Source organism: Stenella coeruleoalba (genome assembly GCF_951394435.1).
Source record: "Stenella coeruleoalba genome assembly, chromosome: 14".
NCBI lineage: Eukaryota > Metazoa > Chordata > Mammalia > Artiodactyla > Delphinidae > Stenella > Stenella coeruleoalba.
In genome coordinates this window covers 27,394,724-27,418,649 of record NC_137160.1, presented here as the reverse complement: position 1 = coordinate 27,418,649, position 23,926 = coordinate 27,394,724, and the positions used below count along the sequence as shown (strand labels likewise).

General features: G+C 38.9%; 1 protein-coding gene across 1 annotated transcript; it reads left to right on the top strand.

Moving 5' to 3' along the window:
* Positions 1–246: 246 nt before the first annotated feature.
* Positions 247–15,943, top strand: HAUS1 (HAUS augmin like complex subunit 1). The gene is made up of 9 exons (XM_079943188.1): positions 247–285; positions 1,075–1,249; positions 10,350–10,485; positions 11,794–11,928; positions 12,769–12,892; positions 13,289–13,354; positions 14,145–14,216; positions 14,671–14,718; positions 15,719–15,943. Exons 1-9 carry the CDS (start codon positions 256–258, stop codon positions 15,767–15,769), a joined length of 837 nt encoding a protein of 278 aa, XP_079799314.1. The 5' UTR covers positions 247–255; the 3' UTR covers positions 15,770–15,943.
* The last annotated feature ends 7,983 nt before the right edge of the window (positions 15,944–23,926 follow it).

Genomic DNA, 23,926 nt, shown 5'->3' with positions numbered 1-23,926 from the left:
GTTCTCGTTCTGGAGGTGATACCATGGAGAGCGCAGAGAGCTGCGAGGTGGTAACGGAGGAGAGCCTTGCAGTGCTGAAGCCTTGGACCAGCCTAGTCCAAGGGCTCAGCGCCTGGAGTCCTAGTAAAAACTACAACTCCCAGAAATCCCGGGCCCCAAAGGGGGCGTGCCCAACGGTGTGCGGGCGGGGTCGTCAGAGCAAGCGGGGCGCTTGTCCCGCGAGAAGCTGCTCGAGAAGTGGCGGGAGTGGCGGCTATGGAAGCGCTGGAGGAGAAAGAGGCGCAGGTGATGGGGCGGGAGCGGGGCTTTGCGGCATCCCGGAAACCGCGTCTTTCATACACCCACCCTGCCGGCGGATCTCCTGGGCACGCCACTTTTACTTTGTTTTTCTGCTGGTCCATATCTAGCCCCGCCTTCAAGATCTGTGAGCCTCCCCGCCCCACCCTCCTTAGACCATCGCCCCCCACCCCCACCCTTGGAAAGGGAGTTTCCCTTCCTTCCCGGCCTTCCCTGCCAGGATTCGAGCTTGGAGAGGGGTTGAGGAGAGCCCCCTGGTACGAAACCTACCCCTGGAGACTGGAGGGGGACTTCTGAACCCAAAGTCAACTTCCAGCCAAGCCTAGCCGTTCACTGCTGCTTCCTACCAGAATTTTCACACCAGACCTGCTTCAGTGTCTCGCATCCCAGCTCTAGGAGTTTCCTGGCATTGCGAGTCTTGTGGTGTGTTGAGGACAACCCTTTTTTCAGACTTTGCAACTGTAATAATGCCTTAGCACCTGCATATTGAGGTTTAAAGTTATTCGAGTGATGTAAAATATTAGCCTATACTGCTTTCGTAGCTTTGGGAAAGGATAGATTGTTTTCTGGTAGTTTTATCTATTGTGCTTGCTCACTTTTTATTTCCTGACATCTGGTATCTCTCTCCCTAAAGACAAATTAGGATGTGAAGTAAGTAGGATGCCAGAATATTCATGGGAAGCATTTCCTTTGCTACTCATCACTTCTTGGCCATATTTTCTTCATGCTATTGCAAAAAACAAGGCTTACAAAATTTGTATCCCTTGTAATGGTTAGGTTGCTGCCTGGTTGAAAAAAATATTTGGAGATCATCCCATTCCACAATATGAGGTGAATCCGCGGACAACGCAGATTTTGCATCACCTTTCAGAACGCAGCAGGGTCCGGGACAGGGATGTCTACCTGGTAATAGAGGACTTGAAACAAAAAGCAAGGGAATATGAATCAGAAGGTGAGATTAATTCCAGAGTGTTGAATGAGATAATAACTAGAGGTAACCAAATTGTTTAACACTGAAGTATACAAGATTGATTTAGTGTAGACTACTTGCCAGTTTTGCTTCTTTATTTTACCCAGATTTGTCTTACACTGTGTTGTTATAGTAACTATCATAAATTTCATTATAGTATATATTTTATTGATACTCTGATGGTGAAACAGTAACCCCTAAAAGATAAGAGTCTAAACTTATTAGCCTGACATATACGATACCTGTGGTTTTTCACTTACATATCTTTTGGTCTCTTTCCAGTCTCCATGCTTTAGTTATAATGAGCCATCATGACACCTGAGGTGGCAGCCATGAACTGTGACTTGAACAAATCACTCTGTTGCCATGTATTCATGGGACTGCATGAGAATTTTCTGCTGTGCATATGTAGTTTAAAAAAGTGTATTCAACACATCCATTGTTTTTATAACACAAACCACAAAAATAAAGATTGGGAATATACAAAAGAGGAAAGAAGTGAGATCTACGTTTGCCTACACTTAAGCAGGTGTATGGCATATGTTACATATGTTGTTTTGAATGTAGAGCAATTTATATTGTAAATCTATTGCATATGTGCTTTTTTCCAGTTTTCTTTTAAAACATTAATATGCAGTAAAGTGACTTTTTGTTTGGTGTACTGTTTTAACACACATGGATTCTGAGAACCACCCCCACAGCTAAGATGCAGAACAGTTCTGTCACCCCCAAACACCTCCCCTGTGATGCTCCTTTGTAGTCATACTCTCCCGTATGCCTTTAAACTTGTTTAAATTTTAAATGATTTTGTTTTAGTAGTTATTAAAATAAAGTATGGAGAAAGGGGCTTTGAGTCCAGAAAAATCTTATTTTGCAAGAGCTTTCTTTTTGTCTATACTATTATGTAATGAAAATTCGAATGATTTTAAAAGTAAGATTATTCATGGCTGTCCTTGAGTACTTTTTTTTTCCTTGAGTACTTTTTAGAGTGGCATATATTAAGTAGCAAATGTTTCTAGTAATACATACAAAATTTTGACTATTTTCTGTACTAAAGTATCCAGAAGAGCCCTGCCACCATTGATATCTTAACTCTACACTTCATGTGCTTTATTTTTTTCTTAAAATATTTATTTATTTAGGTTGCGATGGGTCTTAGTTGTGGCATGTGGGCTCTTAGTTGCGGAATGTGGACTTCTTAGTTGCGACATACTCTTAGTTGTCGCACGCATGTGGGATCTAGTTCCTTGACCAGGGATTGAACCTGGGCCCCCTGCATTGGGAGCGCAGATTCTTACCCACTGGACCACTAGAGAAGTCCCCATGTACTTTATTTTTTTTTAATTAATTAATTTATTTATTTTTGGCTGCGTTGGGTCTTTGTTGCTGCGGGTAGGCTTTCTCTAGTTGCGTTGAGCGGGGGCTATTCTTTGTTGCAGTGTGTGGGCTTCTCATTGCTGTGGCTTCTCTTATTGCGGAGCAACAAGCGGCTCCGAGCGCAGGCTCGGTAGTTGTGGCACACGGGCTTAGTTGCTCCGCGGTATGTTGATCTTCCTGGGCCAGGGCTCAAACCTGTGTCCCCTGCATTGGTGGGAGGATTCTTAACCACTGTGCCACCAGGGAAGTCCAACCCCCCATGTACTTTATTTTTTCTTTTTTTTTAAGATATTAAGATTATTTTTATTATTTAAAAAAAAATTTTTATTTTTGGCTGCGTTGGGTCTTTGTTGCTGAGTGCTGGCTTTCTCTAGTTGCGGCGAGCGGGGGCTACTCTTCGTTGCGGTGTGTGGGCCTCTCATTGCGGTGGCTTCTCTTGTTGAGGAGCACGGCCTCTAGGCATGTGGGCTTCAGTAGTTGTGGCATGCAGGCTTCAGTAGTTGTGGCTCACGGAGCACAGGCTCAGTAGTTGTGGCGCACGGGCTTAGTTGCTCTGAGGCATGTGGGACCTTCCTGGACCAGGGATTGAACCCATGTCCCCTGCATTGGCAGGCGGATTCTTAACCACTGCGCCACCAGGGAAGTATCCCCCACCACGTCCTTTAATTGTTACTCCTCTTTTCTAAGTTTTTCCTCCTTTTAGACAGCAAAGCTGTCAAGCAGAGAACAGAAAATTTATGGAACCTTGTAACAAATATAGATTCATATACACTGTTAAGGAACTCCTGCTTCCAGAGTTTCTAAATTTTGAGTAGTGATACTCTATAGCCCCCAGGACTTGAATGACTTTTGAGCAAAAAATCATTTCTTTGATTTAGTTTTTATTTCTGCACAGTACAGTTCTTTGCAGCACGTAAGATGGGAACATTTTGGAAATATTTTCAGGAATTGGGAAAGGATGTAAAAGTTTTGTATGAAGCCTTTTTTTTTTTTTTTTTTCCGTTACGCGGGCCTCTCACTGTTGTGGCCTCTCCCGTTGCGGAGCACAGGCTCTGGACGCACAGTCTCAGCGGCCATGGCTCATGGGCCCAGCCGATCCGCGGCATGTGGGATCTTCCCGGACCAGGGCACGAACCCGTGTCCCCTGCATCGGCAGGCGGACTCTCAACCACTGCGCCACTAGGGAAGCCCTGTATGAAGACTTTTTAATCGTGACAAATACAGATGAAACTATTGAAAACATTCATTCTTTATACCGCCAATTCTTCAGTTGAGGAGGAAAATTAAAAGAAATTTCCCTAGCTAGAACCTCCAATAAAATGTTGAATAGATGTAGACATCTATTAGAGTAGACATCCTTATCTTGTTCCTCATCTTAGAGGGAAAGCATCTAGTCTTTACTGTTGAGCACAATGTGAGTTGTGGGTTTTTTGTAGATGCCCTTTTTCCGGTTGAGGAAGTTTCTTTCTATTCCTACTTTGTTGAGTGTCCATATCACGAAAGAGTGCTGGATTTTGTCAGATGCTTTTTCTGTCTATTGAGATGATCATATGACTTTAGTTTTTTATTCTGTCGATATGATGTGTTACATGAATTGGCTTTCAGACGTTAATCCAACATTTATCCATAAGATAAATCCACGTCCTCATGGTGTATAATTTTTTAATAGGTTGCTGGATTCAATTGCTAGTATTTTGTTGAGAATTTTTGCATCCATATTTATAACAGATAGTGGTCCGTAGTTTTCTTTCCTTTTAATATGTCTTTTTCTGGTTTTAGTGTCAGGATAATACTGGCCTCACAGAAACAGTTGAGAATTATTCCGTCCTTCCTATTTTTTGGAATAGTTGATGAAGAATTGGTATTAATTCTTTATGTAATCTATAGAACTCAATGGTAAAACCATCTGGACCTGAGCTTTTTTTGTGGGTAGATTTTGATTACTAATTCAGTCTCTTTGCTTACTGTAAGTCTATTAGATTATCTACTTGTTCTTGAATTAGATTCAGTAGTTAGTGTCCTTTTTGGAATTTGTCCATTTCATCTATCTAAATTTCTGGGTACAATTGTTCATAGTATTCCTTTATAATCCTTTTTATTAAGTAGGTAGATCAGTGGAATGTACTGTCTTCTGATGCTAGTAATTTGAGTCTTTTTTCTTCTTAGTCAATCTAGGTGAAGGTTATAGCACAGGAAAGTCTGCTCTCTCTCTCTCTATATATATATTTAAGGAAATAACAGTCACCTGATATTCATAGTGGTGTGCTTTATAGTTTATTTTATTGCCATTGTTTTAATTTTTTTAATATTTATTTATTTGGTCATGTTGAGTCTTAGTTGCAGCAGGCAGGCTCCTTAGTTGCGGCTTGTGGGCTCCTTAGTTGCGACTTGCCGGCTCCTTAGTTGTGGCATGCAAACTCTTAGTTGCAGCATGCATGTAGGATCTAGTTCCCCAGTCAGGAATCGAACCCAGGCCCCCTCATTGGGAGCATGGAGTCTTAACCACTGTGCCATCAGGAAAGTCCCTCTGCTCAATATTCTGTAATAACCTAAATGGGAAAAGAATTTGAAAAAGAATAGTTACTCTACATGTATAACTGAATCACTTTGCTGTACATCTGAAACTAACACAACATTGTTAATCAACTATATTCCAATACAAAAAAAATTTTTGTTTTTAAATCTAGGTGAAGGTTTTTGAAGTATGTTGAGCTTTTCAAAGAACTAGCCTTTGGTTTTAATGATTTTTTTCTTCTTTTTAAATCTATTTTATTAACTTCCACTCTGTTCTTTATTATTTCGTTCATTTGGCTTGCTTTAGGTTTAGTCTGCTCTTCTTTTTTAAATGTTTTAAGCTTAGGCTATTGATTTGAGATCTTTCTTCTTTTTTAACCTAGGAATTTACAAGTATAAATTTCCCTCTAAGCACTGGTTTAAGTGCATCCCCTAAGTTTTGGTATGTTATGTCTTCATTTTCATTCACCTCAAAGGATTTGATTTCTTTTTGATGCATTGGTTATTGGGAGTATGTTGTTTAATTCCACATGTTTATGAGTTTCCCAAATTTCTTTCTAATTTCTAATTTCATTCCGTTGTAATGGGGGAATACTTTGTATCATATGACGGTATTATCATTATAAAATGTCCCTGTTTATCTCTAGTAACATTTTTTGTTAAAAAGTCTATTTTATCTGATATTAGTATAGCCACTTCAGCTTTCTTGTGGTTGCTGTTCGCATTATATATCTTTTTCCATCCTTTATTTTCATTGCACGTTGCTCTATTGCACTTCACAGATATTGAGGGGTCTTTTTTTACAAATTGAAGTTTTGTGGCAACCCTGTGTTGAGCAAATCTATCATTTTTCCAATAGCATTTGCTCACTTCGTATCTCTTACATTTGGGTAATTCTCACAATGTTTCAGACTTTTCCATTTCTCTCTTCCTCTCCTTGGGCCTCCATATTCCCTGAAACATAACAAATTGAAAATAGTCCTATTAATAACCCTACAGTGGCCTCTAAGTGTTCAGGTGAAAGGAAGTCACATGCCTCTCACTCTAAATCAAAAGCTAGAAATGATGAAGCTTAGTGAGGAAGGCATGTTGGAAACCAAGACAGGCTGAAAGCTAGGGCTCTTATGCCAGACAGTTAGCCAAGTTGTGAAAGCAAAAGAAAAGTTCTTGAAGGATATTAAAAGTGCTACTCCAGTGAGTCATTTCCACTTTCAAGTCATTCTTTAATAAATACATTTCATAAGGCTATAGCTGGCATAGATAGTGATTCCTCTAATGGATCTGGGCAAAGTAAATTGAAAACCTCTGGAAAGAATTCACCATTCTAGATGCCACTGAAAACATTCGTGATTCGTGAGAAGAGGTGAAAATATCAGCATTAGCAGGAGTTTGGAAGAAGTTGATTCCAGCCCTCATGGATGACTTTGAGGGGTTCAAGACTCCAGTGGAGGAAGTAACTGCAGGTGTGGTGGCAATAGCAAGAGAACTAGACTTAGAAGTGCAGCCTAAAGATGTGACTGAATTGCTGCCATCTCATGATAAGACTTTCATGGATGTGGAGTTGCTTCTGATGGATGAGCGAAGAAAGTGGTTTCTTGAGAAGGAATCTACTCTGGTGAAGATGCTGTGACGATCGTTGAAATGACAACAAAAGATTTAGTATATTACATAACTTACTTGATTAAAGCAGTGGCAGAGTTTCAGAGGATTGAGTCCAGTTTTGAAAGAAGTTCTTGGGTAGAATGCTGTCAAACAGCATTGCATGCTACAGGGAAATCATCTGTGAAAGGAAAAGTCAAATCAATGTGGCGAACTCTGTTGTCCTATTTTAAGAAATTGCCACAGAATTGCCCAGCCTTCAGCAACCATCACCTTGATCAGTCAGCAGCCATCAACATCGAGGCAAGACCCTCCACCAGCAAAAAGATTATAACTCACTGAAGACTCAGATGTGGTTATCATTTTTTAGCAATAAGGTATTTTTAAATTAAGGTATGTACATTGTTTTTTAGGCATAATGCTATTGCACACTTAATAGACTACAGTATAATATAAACATAACTTTTATATGTCCTGGGAAACTAAAAAATTCACGTGACTCTCTTTATTGCAATATTTGCTTTATTGCAGTGTTCTGGAACCCCAGTATCTCTGAGTTATGCCTGAATTTGTATCTCTGAATGTGAAGTGTGTCTCCTATAGACAGCATGTAGTGGGATCCTATTGTTTTTTTCAGTCTTATAATATCTGCCTTTGGGTTGGATTGTTTAATGCATTCCCATTTAATGTTATTATTGATATAGTTGTATTTATATCTGCCAATTTACTTTTCATTTTCTATATATTACATCTTTTTTTGTTTCGCTATTTTTCCCTTATCGCTTTCTTTTGCATTAAGTAAATATTTTCTAACGTAACACATAAATTTCTAAAGTGATTTTTTACTTCTTTTTTTTCAGTTCTTTTTAGTGTTGCTCTGAGGTTTGCAAATAAATCTTACCAGCTCAGCTTCATATTTGTACTAGCTTAATTCCAGTGAGATAGAGAAATGTTGCTCCTGTGTAGCTCTGTTCCTCTTTTCCCCGCTTTTGTGGTATTATTGTTACACATATTACATCTAATAATATTATGGACTCAACAGTATACTGTTATATTATTACTTAACCATCTGTAGTCATTTCCTTAGCCCTTTACACCTTTACTACCACCACATCCTTTGTGCTGATACATTTCTATAACCCAACAATACCTTATATAAATATTATTTTATCCAATTGCTTTTTAAGTCAGTTAAGAGAAAAATGAAGAAAAAAATGCATTTATGCTCTTTATAATTCTGCATTTACCTTTAAGGTCTGGTGACAATGAAATTCTCTCAGTTTTTGTCTATCTGGGAGTCTTCATTTTGCATTTATTTTTGAAAGAAAGCTTTGCTACCTGTAGGATTCTTGCTTGACAGTTTGCTCTTTGAGCACTTTGAATATGTTATCCTGTTGCCGTTTGGGCTCCGTTGTTTCTGTCAAGAAGTTGACTGTTAATCTTACTGAGGTTTCCTAGTATATGTCATTTTTCTTTTGCTGTTTTCAAGATTTTCTCCTTGTCTTTTTTTTTTTAATAAATTTATTTATTTATTTATTTTTGGCTGTGTTGGCTCTTTGTTGCTGCACACGGGCTTTCTCTAGTTGCGGTGAGCAGGGGCTAGTCTTCGTTGCAGTGCACGGGCTTCTTATTGCAGTGGCTTCTCTTGTTGCGGAGCATGGGCACTACGCGTGCAGGCTTCAGTAGTTGTGGCACACGGGCTCAGTAGTTGTGGCTCACAGGCTCTAGAGTGCAGGCTCAGTAGTTGTGGCACACGAGCTTAGTTGCTCCGTGACATGTGGGATCTTCCTGGACCAGGGCTCGAACCCGTGTCCCCTGCATTTGCAGGCAGATTCTTAACCACTATGCCACCAGGGAAGCCCCCTCACTGAATTTTAATAGATTTTCTTGAACAGATGTTTCTTCATTTGCTGTTTGTCCTTAGGAGCATTTCCAGAAGCTTTAAATGGTTGTGTTTTGTTTTGGGGGGTATATCTTTGTTTTGCTTTTTGGTTTTTTTTTTACAATTTTCACCAGTTTCACTGGAGTGTAGGTGAGCAGAGTTCCTCACACTGTTATGTTGGAAGTCAGACTCCTGGTGGATTGATTTTTGGCAAAGATGACAAGACAATTTAATGGAGGAAAGAATAGCCTTTTCAGTGAACAGTGCTGGGATAGGTGGATATCCACATGTTATATATATATAACATATATATATATGTTATGAGGCAGGGTCCAAGAATGAAATTGGACCCTGCCTCATAACATATATAAGAATTAACTCAAAATGAATGAAAAACCTAAAAGTAAGAGCTGAATCTAAAACTCAGAAGACAGCATATGTGTATATCTTCATAACTTTGGATTTGGCAATGGTTTCTTAGCAATGATACCAAAAACACAAGCAACAAAAGAAAAGTAGGTAAATTGGACATCATCAGAATTAAAAACTTTTGTCCTCAAAGGATACCATCAAGTAGATGAAAAGACAGCCCACAGAGTGGGAGAAAATATTTGCAAATTGTATATCTGATAAGGGACTTATATCTACAATAAATGAAGAATTCTTACAACTGAATAATAGACAACCCAGTTAAAAATGGATAAGGGAGGGAATTCCCTGGCAGTCCAGTGGTTAGGACCCCACGCTTCCACTGCAGGGGCCCAGGTTCTATCCCTGGTCAAGGAACTAGGATCCCATAAGCTGCGGCCAAAAAGAAAGGTTAAGCGATATGAATATACATTTCTCCCAAGAAGATATACAAATGGCCAGCAAGCACAGCATCATTAGCCATCAGGGAAATGCAAATCAAAACCACATTCCACTTCACACCTACAAGGATGGCTATAATCAAAAAGACAAGGTCTTGGATTATCATTTTACTGATCATTATTCAGTTCTATGAATGATCACTGTGCAAAAAAAATAAATAATACAGCTGTTGGTGAAGATGACACTGTGGAGAAATTGGAACCTTCATACATTTCTGACAGGAATGTAAAAATTAGTAGCTTTGGAAAACAGTCTAGCAGTTCTTCAAATAGTTAAACATAGAGTTACCATATGACCAGTAGTTCCACTCCTAGTTATATACCCAAGAGAAATGGAAACATATGTTTATGTAAAAACCCATACGTGAGTGTTTATAGCAGCATTATTCATAATAGCCAAAATGTGGGAGCAATCCAAATGTTCATCAATGGATGAATGGATAAATAAAATATGGTAAATCTGTACAATGGAATATTATTCTTCCATTAAAAAAGGATGAAGTACTGACTGATACAGAACGGATGAACCTTGAAGCGTTATGCTAAGTGAGAGAAACCAGTCACAGAGGATCACATATTATATGATAACATTTATATGAAATGTCCAAATTAGGCAAATGAATAGAGATAGAATGTAGGTCAGTGGTTGCTAGGGCTTCATGGGTTGGGTAGCTGGAAAATAATGACTGAGGAGTGTGGGATTTCTTTTTGGGGTGATGAAAATGTTCTAAAATACTTTAGGTGAGTGGATTATATGTTATGTGAAAGATTACAATAAAGCTGTTAAAAATTAAAGCAAAACAAAGATCTTAGTCACCATAAAACTCTTACATCTTTTCAGCTAAGCATCTTCAAGACCTTCTCCTGGAGAGTGTGAATTTTTCCCCTGCCAATCTCTCTAGCACTGGTTCCAGGTATCTGAATGCTTTGGTTGACAGTGCTGTGGCCCTTGAAACAAAGGATACCTCACTAGCTAGGTAATTCTTGTGACAATTTTAATTTCTGCAGTCATATACACTGTAAGGCCTTGACCTAAGGAGCTTTTGTTTCTCAGGGTAATTCTGTATAGGAAATTAGCAGTGTATGCAGAAATACTGAATTTAGTTAACTCCTTATCATTGCTAGTGAGTATGTATAATTACTTCAGATAAACTTGGTATTGGTTAAATTTTAGTGTTTTCTTCTTTCAGGATTAGGTTTGTGAAGGCTGGTTCTCATGTATATTTGAAAAGGGATTAGGTATCACATCATTCCGTATAAACAGTAAAAAGAGCAGTAGGCTAAATCATCTGTTGAGCATAGAGTAGTGATTTTTGGTTATGTCCCTACCCTATTGGATAGAGTAGGTTAAAGACCTTCAGTTCTTTGTGACAGGCATTTCACCTATATAATGACATTATCCTTCTAACAACCTTAAGAGGAAACTGAGGCTCAGGAGAGGTGAGTTAAATAATTTCTCTGAGCTAGTAAATGGCAGGGTTGGGATTCAAACCCGGTCTGACTCAAAAGTCCATAGGACTATCACTGTTGGCTGCATCTTAGCTAGGACTACTGCTACAACTTATAATCAGAGAATTATGTGGCCATTCTGCTTAACTGCTAATATAAGAGCTTGGAATATATGCAAATATATATATATAAATATATATACACACACACACTTAAATAGTAGAGTTTTAGATATAAGATCATGTGGGCCGTATGGCAGCAGAAATCTAGACTTGAATTAAGTCAATTCAGCAGTCAATTAAGTCAATTCACCAAATACTAATTATATCCTAGGCATATAATCTATATAACTCTTTATGTAACTACCTGTCTCCCTCTCCCTTCCTCCCTCCCTATATATATGTGTGTGTGTGTATATATATATGTATAGCTATACATATAGGCACTGGGGAAGCAGAAATGAATAGAATAATGAGTGTCAGCAAGTACGGTCTCTGCTCATGGTAAATTAACAGAGATGGACATGTAAAATTATAACAGAGTATGACAGCTGCAATACTACAGTAATGTACAAGCTGTAGCTAGGAAGCACAGAGGAAGGAGTAGTAAATTCCAGAATGGGAGTAAATCTTATTTGAGTTTTGAAGGACAAATGGAAATTTGCCAGCTGAAGAAGGTTATTCCAGACAGTGAGAACAGCGTGTAAAATAGTATAGAGGTATGAAACAGCATGGTTAAAGAAGAATCCACATAGAAATAAAATCAGTTTTAGAAATGAGGAATAATTGTAATTATTGTCTTTAATGTCCATTTACGTGACTAGATTCTTCTTTTAGTTTTATCCCTGCAGTGAATGATTTGACCTCTGATCTTTTTTGCACCAAATCCAAAAACGAAGAAATCAAGCTTGAATTGGCAAAACTTGAGAAAAATCTAACTGCAACTTTAGTATTAGAAAAATGTCTACAAGAGTAAGTAATTGAGTTGGAAGTGGTGACAATTTTTATTATAAAGGCAGTAACAGGACATTAGTTTGGGCCATAGATATGATTTAAAACAACACATTAGGAAATGGGAAGATAAAATGTTTTTTTAAGTAGAAAATGACTTGGGTGAAGGTAGGAGTGGTTGAGTACATATTTTTACCTTCTACTTTATACAGTTTCTTTTTTCTGTGTTTTACAAATAACCTGTTTATAATTTTCAAAATGTATGTGAATTTTTTTTTTTTTTACTTATAAACTATGGTGCAACTTAAAGTCATGTTATATTTTGTTGCCCTTTCTTACTAGAGCTCTGGTATCCCTCTTGATGCTTTGGACCTTCTTTAGGTCCCTGTAGCCCCAGAGATTAGATGCTGGGGATCAGGAGTATGTGTATGCACAAGTAATTTACTGGTGTGTAAATTTATCCAACAAATATTGACTATGTATATGCAAAGCACTGTGTCATGTCACATTTAGGAGACAGGACTTTGGGACCTCCATAATTCAAATTGACTTTAGGATCTGTTAAGTCACTTTTTTGAGCAGCAGATCTACTTTCTCCAAGAATAATTGGCATAAATTAATCTTAAAATTATTTAGTATTCCTTGAGGAAAATCCCAGATGGCAACATGGAGGGAAAGATGACCTAGAAGGGTGCTTGGTAGCCAGTCTGGGATATAAAATTTATGGTAGAAAATCCAGCAAGTGTGTTATCTCCTCTTGATACTCTTGACTAATCCAGAGTTGAATCGAAAAAGTGGTAGAGCTTCCTTTTTATAATAATTTCACTGAGAAGAAAATGTTCTCAACTTCATTTTTTAAAGGGATCTCAAGAAGGCAGAGTTGCATCTGTCTATGGAAAGGACCAAAGTTGACAATCGTCTTCAGAACATGGACTTCCTAAAAGCCAAGTCAGAGGAGTTCAGGTCTGGAATTAGAGCTGCAGAGGTTTGTATGAAGGACTGAATATATTTAGCTCGCTTCAGACTTACTTGCAACTTTCATCCTCAGAAATAGGCAGTATTGTTATTCCCTTTTTTACGACCAGGGAACTGCGTTGAAGGCGGGTAACTTGCCCAAGGTTACACAGCTACTTAACAGCAGATCCCAATTCAAATGCAGGCTGCCAGGCCCGGAAGCTCAGGCTCTTAAGCACTGCCCCCATCTTGTCACAAATCTCTGTCTGAAATGACTCGCATGCAACATAAAAGTGCTTAGGAGCAGGTGTAGTCCTTCATCTATGATTTATAGCTTCTCTTTACTGTGTTATATATTGAAAATATTTCATGAGGGTCACTTGCAAAATAATTTTTTAAACTGAACTCCCTGTTTTTGTAATTGTAGGAGCAACTTTCAGCCAGAGGAATGGATGCTTCCCTGTCTCATCAGTCACTGGTAGCACTTTCAGAAGTACGCTTACTTTAACCCAATTTAACTTTCTTTAAAATGTTAGTGCACAATCTACTTTTCCATTTGTTTCTTTTTAAAGAGCTTTATTCACTATTGACCTGATTTATTTTCCTTTACCGCTGTACTTTATGTTCACCAGTATTTATATCTTTATTACTTGTTTATCTATATATCTTCTTCCATTTGTTTGGTTTCCTTTATTTATTACTATATGCTAGAAACTCTTTGCTGGAGTCAGTTATATGTTATTGATTTATTTATTGAATGAGTGTATCAAGGGACTATGTGCTAACCACCTAGGTCCTCCTCTTTATTCTCTTTCAGTAAAACACAGGTCCCATACTCCTGTAGAATGCAATTCTGGGGTTTTAGATTGTATAAGGGTTTTATCTTTCATGGGAAGAGGGAGAAATGAAAGGTTTTGTTTTACTTTTTTTTCTTAAGATTTTTTTGTAGTTTGATTTTTGGAATTTAAAATTGGCAATTCATAAGTATGTATTTGAGACTCTTAATTATTCCCTGATGTTCTGATTCCTCTTAATTACATTGTTTTGTATTCCTAGGCAGCATACTTAAATCTTATTCTTAATAAATGGGAGTATAACTTGCCTATTTTAGCATCTTCTAAGGATTGTTTCCATTTGTTATCCATTTATCTTTGAAACTCTTTATTTGATACATTATTTAAACTATCCTAATGTTAATGCTTTGTCATGTTTTATTTCAGAAATAGACAGTGTTTAGTTGCATTGTGAATATCTCTATTACTCTGTGTTTTTTTCACCCCCAGAAATTGGCAGAACTAAAACGACAGACTATACCTTTGAAGAAAAAATTGGAGTCCTATTTAGATTTAATGCCGGTAATTATTTTTATGAAACAAACAAACAAAAATGTTCCTCTTTTCCACCTTTCCCCAAGGGCACTAAATGATCATGAAAATACTGGGTCCATGTTTAAGGATTTAAAATCTATGCTGAGGGACTTCCCTGGTGGTCCAGTGGCTAAGACTCCATGCTCCCAATGCAGGGGGCCCGGGTTCGATCCCTGGTCAGAGAACTAGATCCCACAAGCCTCAACTAAGAGTTCGCATTCTGCAACTAAAGATCCCACATGCCACAACTAAGACCCGGTGCAGCCAAATAAATATTTAAAAAATAAATAAATAAAGTCTGTGCTGAATTTTAGTATTGTATGTACATTGGATATACTTTCTACAACATTTTTTGCCTTTTGAAAAGGATTGTTACATTCTTTTTCCCCTTGCATCCTAGCTGAGGCAACATAACCTTCCTTATTTTATTTTCCTTTAAAAGAATCCATCTCTTGCTCAGGTGAAAATTGAAGAAGCAAAGCGAGAATTAGTAAGTAGTTCCATTTTTTCCTTCCGATTTTTAAAAAATAAATGCTGACATAGCTAAAGCTCCCTTTCTCCTCCTTCTTTCCTTTCTACTCAGAGGTGAGCCACAGTCCCAGACTTGCTGTGTATCATTACCATGCATCTTTTAATACTCTTATGGCATATACGTATCTTTTTTTTCCATAAAAAATACATAGTGGTCTTTTAAAATTTTGTATAGATTTTCCTGGATGGAAAAGGAGGGTGGAGAGACATAGAATATTCTAGGCAGAAGGAATTAACAAAAGCATAAGAGCTGAAAAATGGAGGACTTTTTCAGGCTTCAGCAAGTGAAGCAGTCCAGCTGCTTAGGAGTATGCAGTGGAAGATAGGGCTGAAGAAGGTCAATTGGTTTATGAGATGAAGGACCTTAAATATAAAGAAGGTTGTTCTTGGAGGCTGTAGGGGACCACTGAAAGTTGTTCTGTGTTACCTTGTTTTTTAAGCTAAAGAAAATGTGATAAAGGTTATGCTTTTTGATCAGGCCAGTTGTTTAAGAAGATTTTTCTGGAATCAGTGTATAGGGTGGATTGGAGGAGGGAAAAAGAAAATTGCAGAAACTAGTTGGCCTGTTTAGGCCAGATGAGAAGTAATGAGAACAGTGGCAATGAGATTGGAAAAGAGTGATGTGAGAGACATTGCAGAAGTATGTTGTTTAAGGAGTAAAAGTCAGAAAAATCTATTCAAGTATCACTGCAGTCATTCACCTCTCTAAAGGTTCCCCCCCACCTTTTAATGTTTAATAGCATCAGGAGTCTGAAAACTTTTGGGGTGTGGGAAGTGGGGAGATATAAAAGCAAGGGGAATATCTCAAAGAATATTTAATATTTTGTAATCGTATTTTAAAAAATTTCTGTTTCAATGTTTTTCCTTTTTGCTTCCCGTATTTTAAATAACATTAGAAGTTAGAGCACCTTCTTTATGTCCTTATTTATAATATTTATGCTGTTTCTTTCTTCCTTTAGGATACTGTTGAAGCTGAACTTACAAAGAAAGTAAACATGATGGAACTGTGACCAGAGCCAAATAAATTTCATCTTAACAAAGTAAACTGAATAGGACTTTAAAGCATTATTTCCTCATGGCATTCCTTACACCTTAATTTCTGTGTTCTTAGATGAGATAATAATGTCATTATTGATAGAATAGTGGTTTCTGATTGTGTATTAAATTTTTATGCTCAAATACAGTTTTCGTATGAAAAAACATTGGTTTTCTATGCTGTTGGTGGTTAAATGTCCTTCAGTAGTTCTCTTAGGTGAACTGTGACTGTTGTCCTGCAGTCGCTCACTAGGTCAGCTAAGTGAAAGGGAAAGGTTCTGCAACTTCAGTTATGTTTCTCCCACACCCCCGATCAGCTTACCTGCCTACCTCCAAATGTTCATATATGCAGGAATTTGGTTTATGAAAAAGATGACCTTTTAAATCAGTCGTAGAGAGATAGGTAATTCAACACATGGTGGTAGATCTGTACTTCACCCCTTATATCAGGGTAATTTCAAGGGATCAAAGATTTAAATATTTTTCTAAAAAGTTAGTAAAAGAAATCATGGAGGAGTTTTAATGTTTTGATTTTTAAATAATCACAGAGTCAGAAACTTATGACAAATCCAGGAGCCATAAAAAAACGATTGAAATGTTTGAAAATTTTGAAATACCAAAACTTCCTGTATGGCAAAATCTTTCATAAATAAAATCAAACCATGACAAATGTAGTGTAGAGAAGAAGAGAGATTTTTCACTATGTAGCTTTTTGGACTTCAAAAAATTTTGTACCAGGGAATCAAGAAGCAATTAGTTTTTTAAAGATTATCTAATTGACCTTAAAAATTTCCCTCTTCTCCTTTTCCACAAATATATGGCTAAAGACATTTGTATTTCCTTTTTTGGAGACTGTCCATTTCCTTTAGCCATTTAGGTATGGTGGTTTGATCTTTTTCTTAACAGTTTAAGACAGCTCCTGATGTGTTAGCTATATTTGAATTGTAAATATTTTCCAAGTTTGTCGTTTGTCTTTTAACTTAATTGCAGTGCTTTTGGTAAGGTAACTTGGTAGGTTGACTGTGGAAATAACCACCATAATTCTTCCCATGCCTGTGCACTCACCCTTTGTATTGTGACCTTGCTACTTTTCCGTTGAGAGGTGGAGTCTATATCTAGCAAATATTAGAAAAACAGAGGATTAAAAACTGGTTGTGTGGGACTTCCCTGGTAGTCCAGTGTTTAAGAACCACCTTCCAAATTAGGGGATGCGGATTTGGACCCTGGTCGGGGAACTAAGATCCCACATGCCATAGGGCAATTAAGCCTGTGCACCACAACTAGACAGGAGCCCACACACCACAACAAAGAGCCTGTGCACCACAACTAAGACCCGATGCAGCCAAATAAATAAAATAAAAAACAAAACAAAACTGGTTTTGCATTGGATCTTGCCCTCTCTTACTGCTCTAGAATTCTGAGACTATCATGTGAAGAAGCCTGGACTATTGGAGGATGAGCTGAGACAAGTAATTCCAGCTGAGCCCTGTTCCCACCCCAAGACCAAACAGGCTGCCAATACTGCCAAATATGGGAATGAGTCCTTCTTATACTGTCCAGCCCCACTTGAGCCACTAGCAGACTGCAGAGATCAACCACACTGACGCAGGCTAGAAGCCAACAGAGTCAACCCTTAGAATCATGAGAAATAAGAAATGATTGTTGTTTGAAGCTTATTTTAAGTTTGGGGCTGGTTGTTAGCTGCAGTAGCTAGTTGATAAAATAGCTTTTGAAACTTATGTTCAAAGAAAAAGGAGAGCAAAAAATGTACAATATAAGAATCAAAAAAGAGGGACTTCTCTGGTGGTCCAATAGGTAAGGCTCCATGCCAGTGCAGGGGGTCTGGGTTTGATCCCTGGTTGGCGAACTAGATCCTGCATGCGTGCCGCAACTAAGAGTGCTTGCCACAAGTAAGAAGTCTACATGCTGCAACTAAGACCCGGCACAGCTTAAATAAATAAATAAATAAATAATCAAAGACAGAGGCAAGCCAGATTTGGCTCACAGACTGTATTTGTCAACTCCTGCCCTACAACAATAGCTATAAAAGGAAAACAAGGAGGTATAGCTAATACATCAATTGTGGAGTTAGCATGGAATCATAAAAAATGCTCAGTCCAAAAGAAGTCAGGAAATGAAAAAAAAGGAAAAGATGAGACAAATAGAAAACAAGATAGTAGATTTACACACAACCATATCAATAATCGCATTAACTGCAAATGATTTAAGTACTCCAATTAAGAAGCAGAGATTGTCAGCTTGAATAAAAAAATCAAGACAGTTAAATGCTGTCCCCAAGCAACCCACTTTAAAGATACAGGTAGACTGGGCTTCCCTGGTGGCGCAGTGGTTGAGAGTCTGCCTGCTGATGCAGGGGACACGGGTTCGTGCCCCGGTCCGGGAAGATCCCATATGCCGCGGAGCGGCTGGGCCTGTGAGTCATGGCCGCTGAGCCTGCACGTCCAGAGCCTGTGCTCTGCAACGGGAGAGGCCACAACAGTGAGAGGCCCGTGTATCACAAAAAAAAAAAAAAAAAAAATACAGGTAGATTAAAAGTAAAATCGTGGAAAATATATACAATGTAAATAGTAACTAAAAGTTTACAGTAATATCAAAATAGATGTTAGAACAGGAGATAAAGTTGTACATTTCATAGTGATAAAGAAGCCAAAATCATCCAATGGGGAAAGAATAGTCTTATGGTGCTGGGACAATTAGATGTCCAAATGCAAAAAATAAAGTTGGACCCTTAGCTCACAGTGTATATAGAAACTAAAAATGAATCAAAACCTTCAATATGAGCTAAAACTATAAAACTCTTAGAAGAAAAGTTAGAGACAAGTCACGATCTTGGATATGACAAAGGATTCTTAGATATGAAGCCAAAAGCACAAGCAACAAAAGAAAAAAATAGTTAAATTGGACTTTATGAAAATTGAAAACGTTTGTGTTTCAAAGGACACCATTAAGAAAGTGAGTAGGCAATCTACAGAATGTGGGGAAATATTTGCAAATCGTATGTCTGATAAGGGACTTGAACCAGAATCTATAAAAACTCACAACTCAGTAATAAAAGACAAATAACCCAATTAAAAATGGGCAAGGGATTTGAATAGACATTTCTCCAGTCTAGATATATATGAATGCCTAATTAGCACATGAAAAGATGCTTGACATTAATTATCAGGGAAATAAAAATCAAAAACTCAGTGAGGGCTTCCCTGGTGGCGCAGTGGTTGAGAGTCCGCCTGCTGATGCAGGGGACACAGGTTCGTGCCCCGGTACGGGAAGATCCCACATGCCGCGGAGCGGCTGGGCCCGTGAGCCATGGCTGCTGAGCCCGCACGTCCGGAGCCTGTGCTCCGCAACGGGAGAGGCCACAACAGTGAGGGGCCCGCGTACCGCAAAAAAAAAAAAAAAAAAAACCTCAGTGAGACACCATCTCATACCCACTAAGATGGATAGAATAAAAGAGACATAATGACAAGTGTTGATGAGGATGAGGACAAATTGGAACCCTCATACACTAATGGTAGGATGGTAATATGGTACAGTCATTCTGGAAAACAGTTTGGAAGGGTCTCAAATTACTAAATATCGAGTTACCTTCTGACCCAGCAACTCAACTCCCAGCTGTATACCCAAGAGAAGTGAAAACACATGTGCATACAAAAATTTAGGCATGAATGTTTGCAGCAGCATTATTCATAACAATGCGAATGCCCATCAATGGGCAAACAATGTGGTATAGCCAAACAATGGAATATTATTTAGTCATAAAAGGAATGAAGTACCCAGACATGATACAACATGGATGAAACTTGAAACCGTATGCTAACGGAAAGAAGCCAGTCACAAAAAATCACATATTGTAGGATTCCATTCATATGAAATGTCCTGAAATATATAGAGATAGCAAATGATGACTGAAGGATGAGGGATAGGGGGTAATAGCTAAAGGGTACAGAGTTCCTTTTGAAGTAATGGTTGCAAATGTCTGTGAATACTTTGAAAACCATTGAATTATATACACTTAATTTTTTAAAAGATAGCTATTATTATTGGCTGCATTTGGTCTTTGTTGCTGTGCGGGGACTTTCTCTAGTTGCAGCAAGCAGGGGCTACTGTTCATTGCAGTGCACAGGTTTCTCATTGCAGTGGCTTCTCTTGTGGAGCACGGGCTCTAGGCGCGTGGGCTTCAGTAGTTGCAGCACACGGGCTCAGTAGTTATGGCTCACGGGCTCTAGGGTGTGTGGGCTTCAGTAGTTGTGACACGCAGGTTCTAGGGTGCGCAGGCTTCAGTAGTTGTGGCATACAGGCTTAGTTGCTCCGTGGCATGTGGGATCTTCCCAGACCAGGGCTCGAACCCGTGTCCCCTGCATTGGCAGGCGGATTCTTAACCACTGTGCCACCAGGGAAGTTCTATATACACTTTAAGTGGGTGAATTGTAGGGTAAGTGAATTATATCTCAATAAAGCTGCTGAAGAGAAGGTATACAGATTAAAAAGGAAGAAGTAAAACCATATTTATTCACAAATGGAGTTAGTAAAGTGAGCATCCATGCCAGAAAGGTAGGAAAATAAGAGCAAAATAAACCCAAAGAAACTAGCAGGAGGAAATAATGAAGATATGAGCAAAAATTAATAAAACAAAATAAATACAATAGAGAGGATCAACAAAGCGAAGAGTTGGTTCTGTAAAAAAAATAAAGCAAACTAGAAATCTGCCGCGTCATCTACATTTTTTTTTTTTTTGGCCGCGCCACGCAAAACGTGGGATCTTAGTTCCCCGACCAGGGATCAAACCCGCATCCCCTGCATTGGAAGCGTGGAGTCTTAACCACTGGACCACTAGGGAAGTCACTCATCTAAATTTTTAAGTGTATAGATATAGCATTGTTGTTTATATCCTCTATTTCCAGAATCTGAAGTGAATCCCCTTTGGTTACTTGTTCCAGTAGGACTGGGGGTTTTAAAAAAGGGCTGGTCTAGGAAGCCAGGAAACCTGGATACAGAGGGCAAAGAGAAATAGACTAGGTCATGGAGGAGTCAGGGGCATGGCTCAGGCTGACAGTCCGCCCATTTGTAGATGTGCCAAGAAGGATGTGAGGTGTGGGCAAGCAAGCATCTAAAGCAGCCCCTAATTAAACCTTCTTGCTCTAATTCCATTTCTAGGTCTCTAACTTGCATATTTCTTGGAAATATCAAATATACCCATATGTATGGCTGTGTGTGTGTGAGAGGGACCTCTGTTCTTTTGTCTCTAGTTCTGACTGCATGTCTGTCTATGAGAACCACACCCCTACCCCTACATACTTCTGCATTTATCTCCAATGAACAAAGACACTCTTGGATAATCACAGCAAAATGATCAAATTTAGGAAATTTAACATTGATAAAATTTTATTATCTAATATATAGTCCATACTCAAATTCCTCCAATTGTCTCAATGTGCTTCGTAACAATTGTTTTTCCAATCCAAGATCATACATTGTATGTAGTTGTGTCTGTCTTAATCCAGTTTTTCATATCTGACTCTGACCATTTTGCCTTTACTGTTTCATTAGACCCGCATTTCTAGGTCTATGAAACTCCCCCCACTCCAATTCAGCTGTCTGAGCGAGTCCAGTCAGGGTGGCACAGACCTAGGGACCATTGCATATATAGGTCCAAGCCCTGCAGAGTCACTATCCTTTGCCCGAAGTTCTGCCCTGTGGGCAGGGGAGGGGGAGGTGCTGTACTGTCAATAGATTTGCCTTTGCCTATACTAAATTAAGAACTCATGACCTTGGCAGGGGCTTGAGTTACCAGCAGAATGGGATTAGCTCTTACAGCTTCGGCTCCTTGTGAAACTGAATATTGGGTAAGAAGTGCAGCTTGAATGAAAAGATGCTTCTCATCAAATGTGTCTGAAGCTTTTTTTTTTTTTTTTTTTTTTTGCTGTACGCGGGCCTCTCACTGTTGTGGCCTCTCCCGTTGCGGAGCACAGGCTCCGGATGCGCAGGCTCAGCGGCCATGGCTCACGGGCCCAGCCGCCCCGCGGCACGCGGGATCCTCCCGGAGCGGGGCACGAACCCGTGTCCCCTGCATCGGCAGGTGGACTCTCAACCACTGCGCCACCAGGGAAGCCCTGAAGCTATTTTAAGAGAACACTGAGGATTGTGTGTGGATGTCCTTGGAGCCTGTTTGGTTGCCAGGGGAACTTTTTCTTGTGAGTTATCACAGGAGCACGTGACAGCTGGCTCACCATAGTCTGGCTCTGACCCTGTGCCAGGACAGCTGATGCCCGGGCTTTGATGACACACCACTCAAAAAGGCTGCTCTGCCAGCTTTATTTAGTACTGTGATGCATGGATGTCCTCTTATTAGCACAGCTTCCTCTCACACTGTGCAGGTTTATGTTTTCAGGTTTATCTTACAGTGATCAAATCTCATATTTACAGTTTTCTTTCAATTCTGCAGCAACAGTTGTGGGCTGACAGCCTGCCTCCACTGCGTTGGGAGGGAGAATTGCTGTATTTTCCACAGCATGTTCAGACACTGAGCATAAAACCTGGCTCTTATACTACCTGGCAATGTGACCTTAAAGACATGTAAACTTAGGTATCGAATGGATATAATAGTCGCCCTACCTGCCCTGTTATTTGTTCTTTCACTTACTTATTAACAAATTTTATTAAGTACTATGTGTTGGGTACTGAAGCCACAAAGATAAATAAGAATTTCCCCTCAATCTCAGAGAGGCAGCTTATACATTTACAGAATATCAGATGGGAAGTGATTGTTCAGTCCAAATTTTAGTCTTATAGACAAGGAAATTGAGGCCCAAAGAAATAAAATGACTGCCCAGATGTCACACCCAGTCACTGACCGAGTTGGGATGGGACCCCAGATTGCTTATTTCCCAAACCAAAGATCTTTCCTCTGTATCACCTACTTTTGGCTGAACCGTAATAAGTCTCAATTTCCCTGCTTAGCTTTTTTTAAAAAATAAATTTATTTATTTATTTATTCATTGCTGCACGCAGATTTTCTTTAGTTGCGTCGAGTAGGGGCTATTCTTCATTGGGTGCACGGGTTTCAGTAGTTGTGGCACGCAGGCTCAGTAGTTGTGGTGCATGGGCTTAGTTGCTCCACAGCATGTGGGATCTCCCCGGACCAGGGCTCGAAGCCATGTCCCCTGCATTGGCAGGCAGATTCTTAACCACTGTGCCACCAGCGAAGCCCTCCCTGCTTAGCTTTTAACTACTTTAGAAATGTAGACTGGGGATGCCCAAGCTTCTCAAATGTTAGAAAAAAAATTTTTCCTTAAAAAAATAACAAAAAACTCCAAACTACTTGTAACCACAAAAGTAATACCTGTTTATTACAAATAATTCCAACAATTCAAAAGTATATAAAATTTGAAGTTTAAGCTCTTTCCTACTCCTAGCCCCAATTCTACTTCCCAAGAGTAACTGACTACTTATTCTCTGCTATCATTAGAGTGAATCATTCTAGACTTATCTGTGCAAATCCAGCATGTACACGTATATATTATTTTAATATTTATTTATTTATTTATTTATTTATTTGGCTGCGTCGGGTCTTAGTTGGGGCATGTGGGATATTTATTTGTGGCATGCAAACTCTTAGTTGCAGCATGTGGGATCTAGTTCCCTGGCCAGGGATTGAACCCGGGCCCCCAGCATTGGGAGCACAGAGTCTTAGCCACTGGACCACCAGGGAAGTCCCCACATATTTTTATATTCTTTGTAACACTGTAGTATTTCAATGTATAGATATATTATACTTTATGACTTTCAGATGGCTCCAATTCAAAATACTTTATAAACATCAAAAATCATCAGATATTCCCTCCCCCTTTAGGGTTGTAAAATTAGTAACCAATGATTGAGAAAGTATACAATAACAAAAAGCTAATATTATTCAGAAATTAAGACTTTTTATATCAATTTGAACTTATTCATCAAACAGCAGCTCTAGATATTTGAAAAATAGTTGTTATATATGTGTGTGAGATATGGTATATATTCAGCCTGAAGGTTTTTCTGTGTGTATGTATAGATTTTGGGTCCTTTTGATAACTTTGTTGCCCCTGTCCCATCCCCTGTTCCTTTGTTAGGGGCCA

Coding starts and splice junctions, on each gene's coding strand:
- HAUS1 (XM_079943188.1), top strand. CDS start 256: ATGGAAGCGCTGGAGGAGAAAGAGGCGCAG. Junction 1,250..10,349: donor AAGGGAATATGAATCAGAAG/GTGAGATTAATT, acceptor ACATCTTTTCAG/CTAAGCATCTTCAAGACCTT. Junction 11,929..12,768: donor TTAGAAAAATGTCTACAAGA/GTAAGTAATTGA, acceptor CATTTTTTAAAG/GGATCTCAAGAAGGCAGAGT.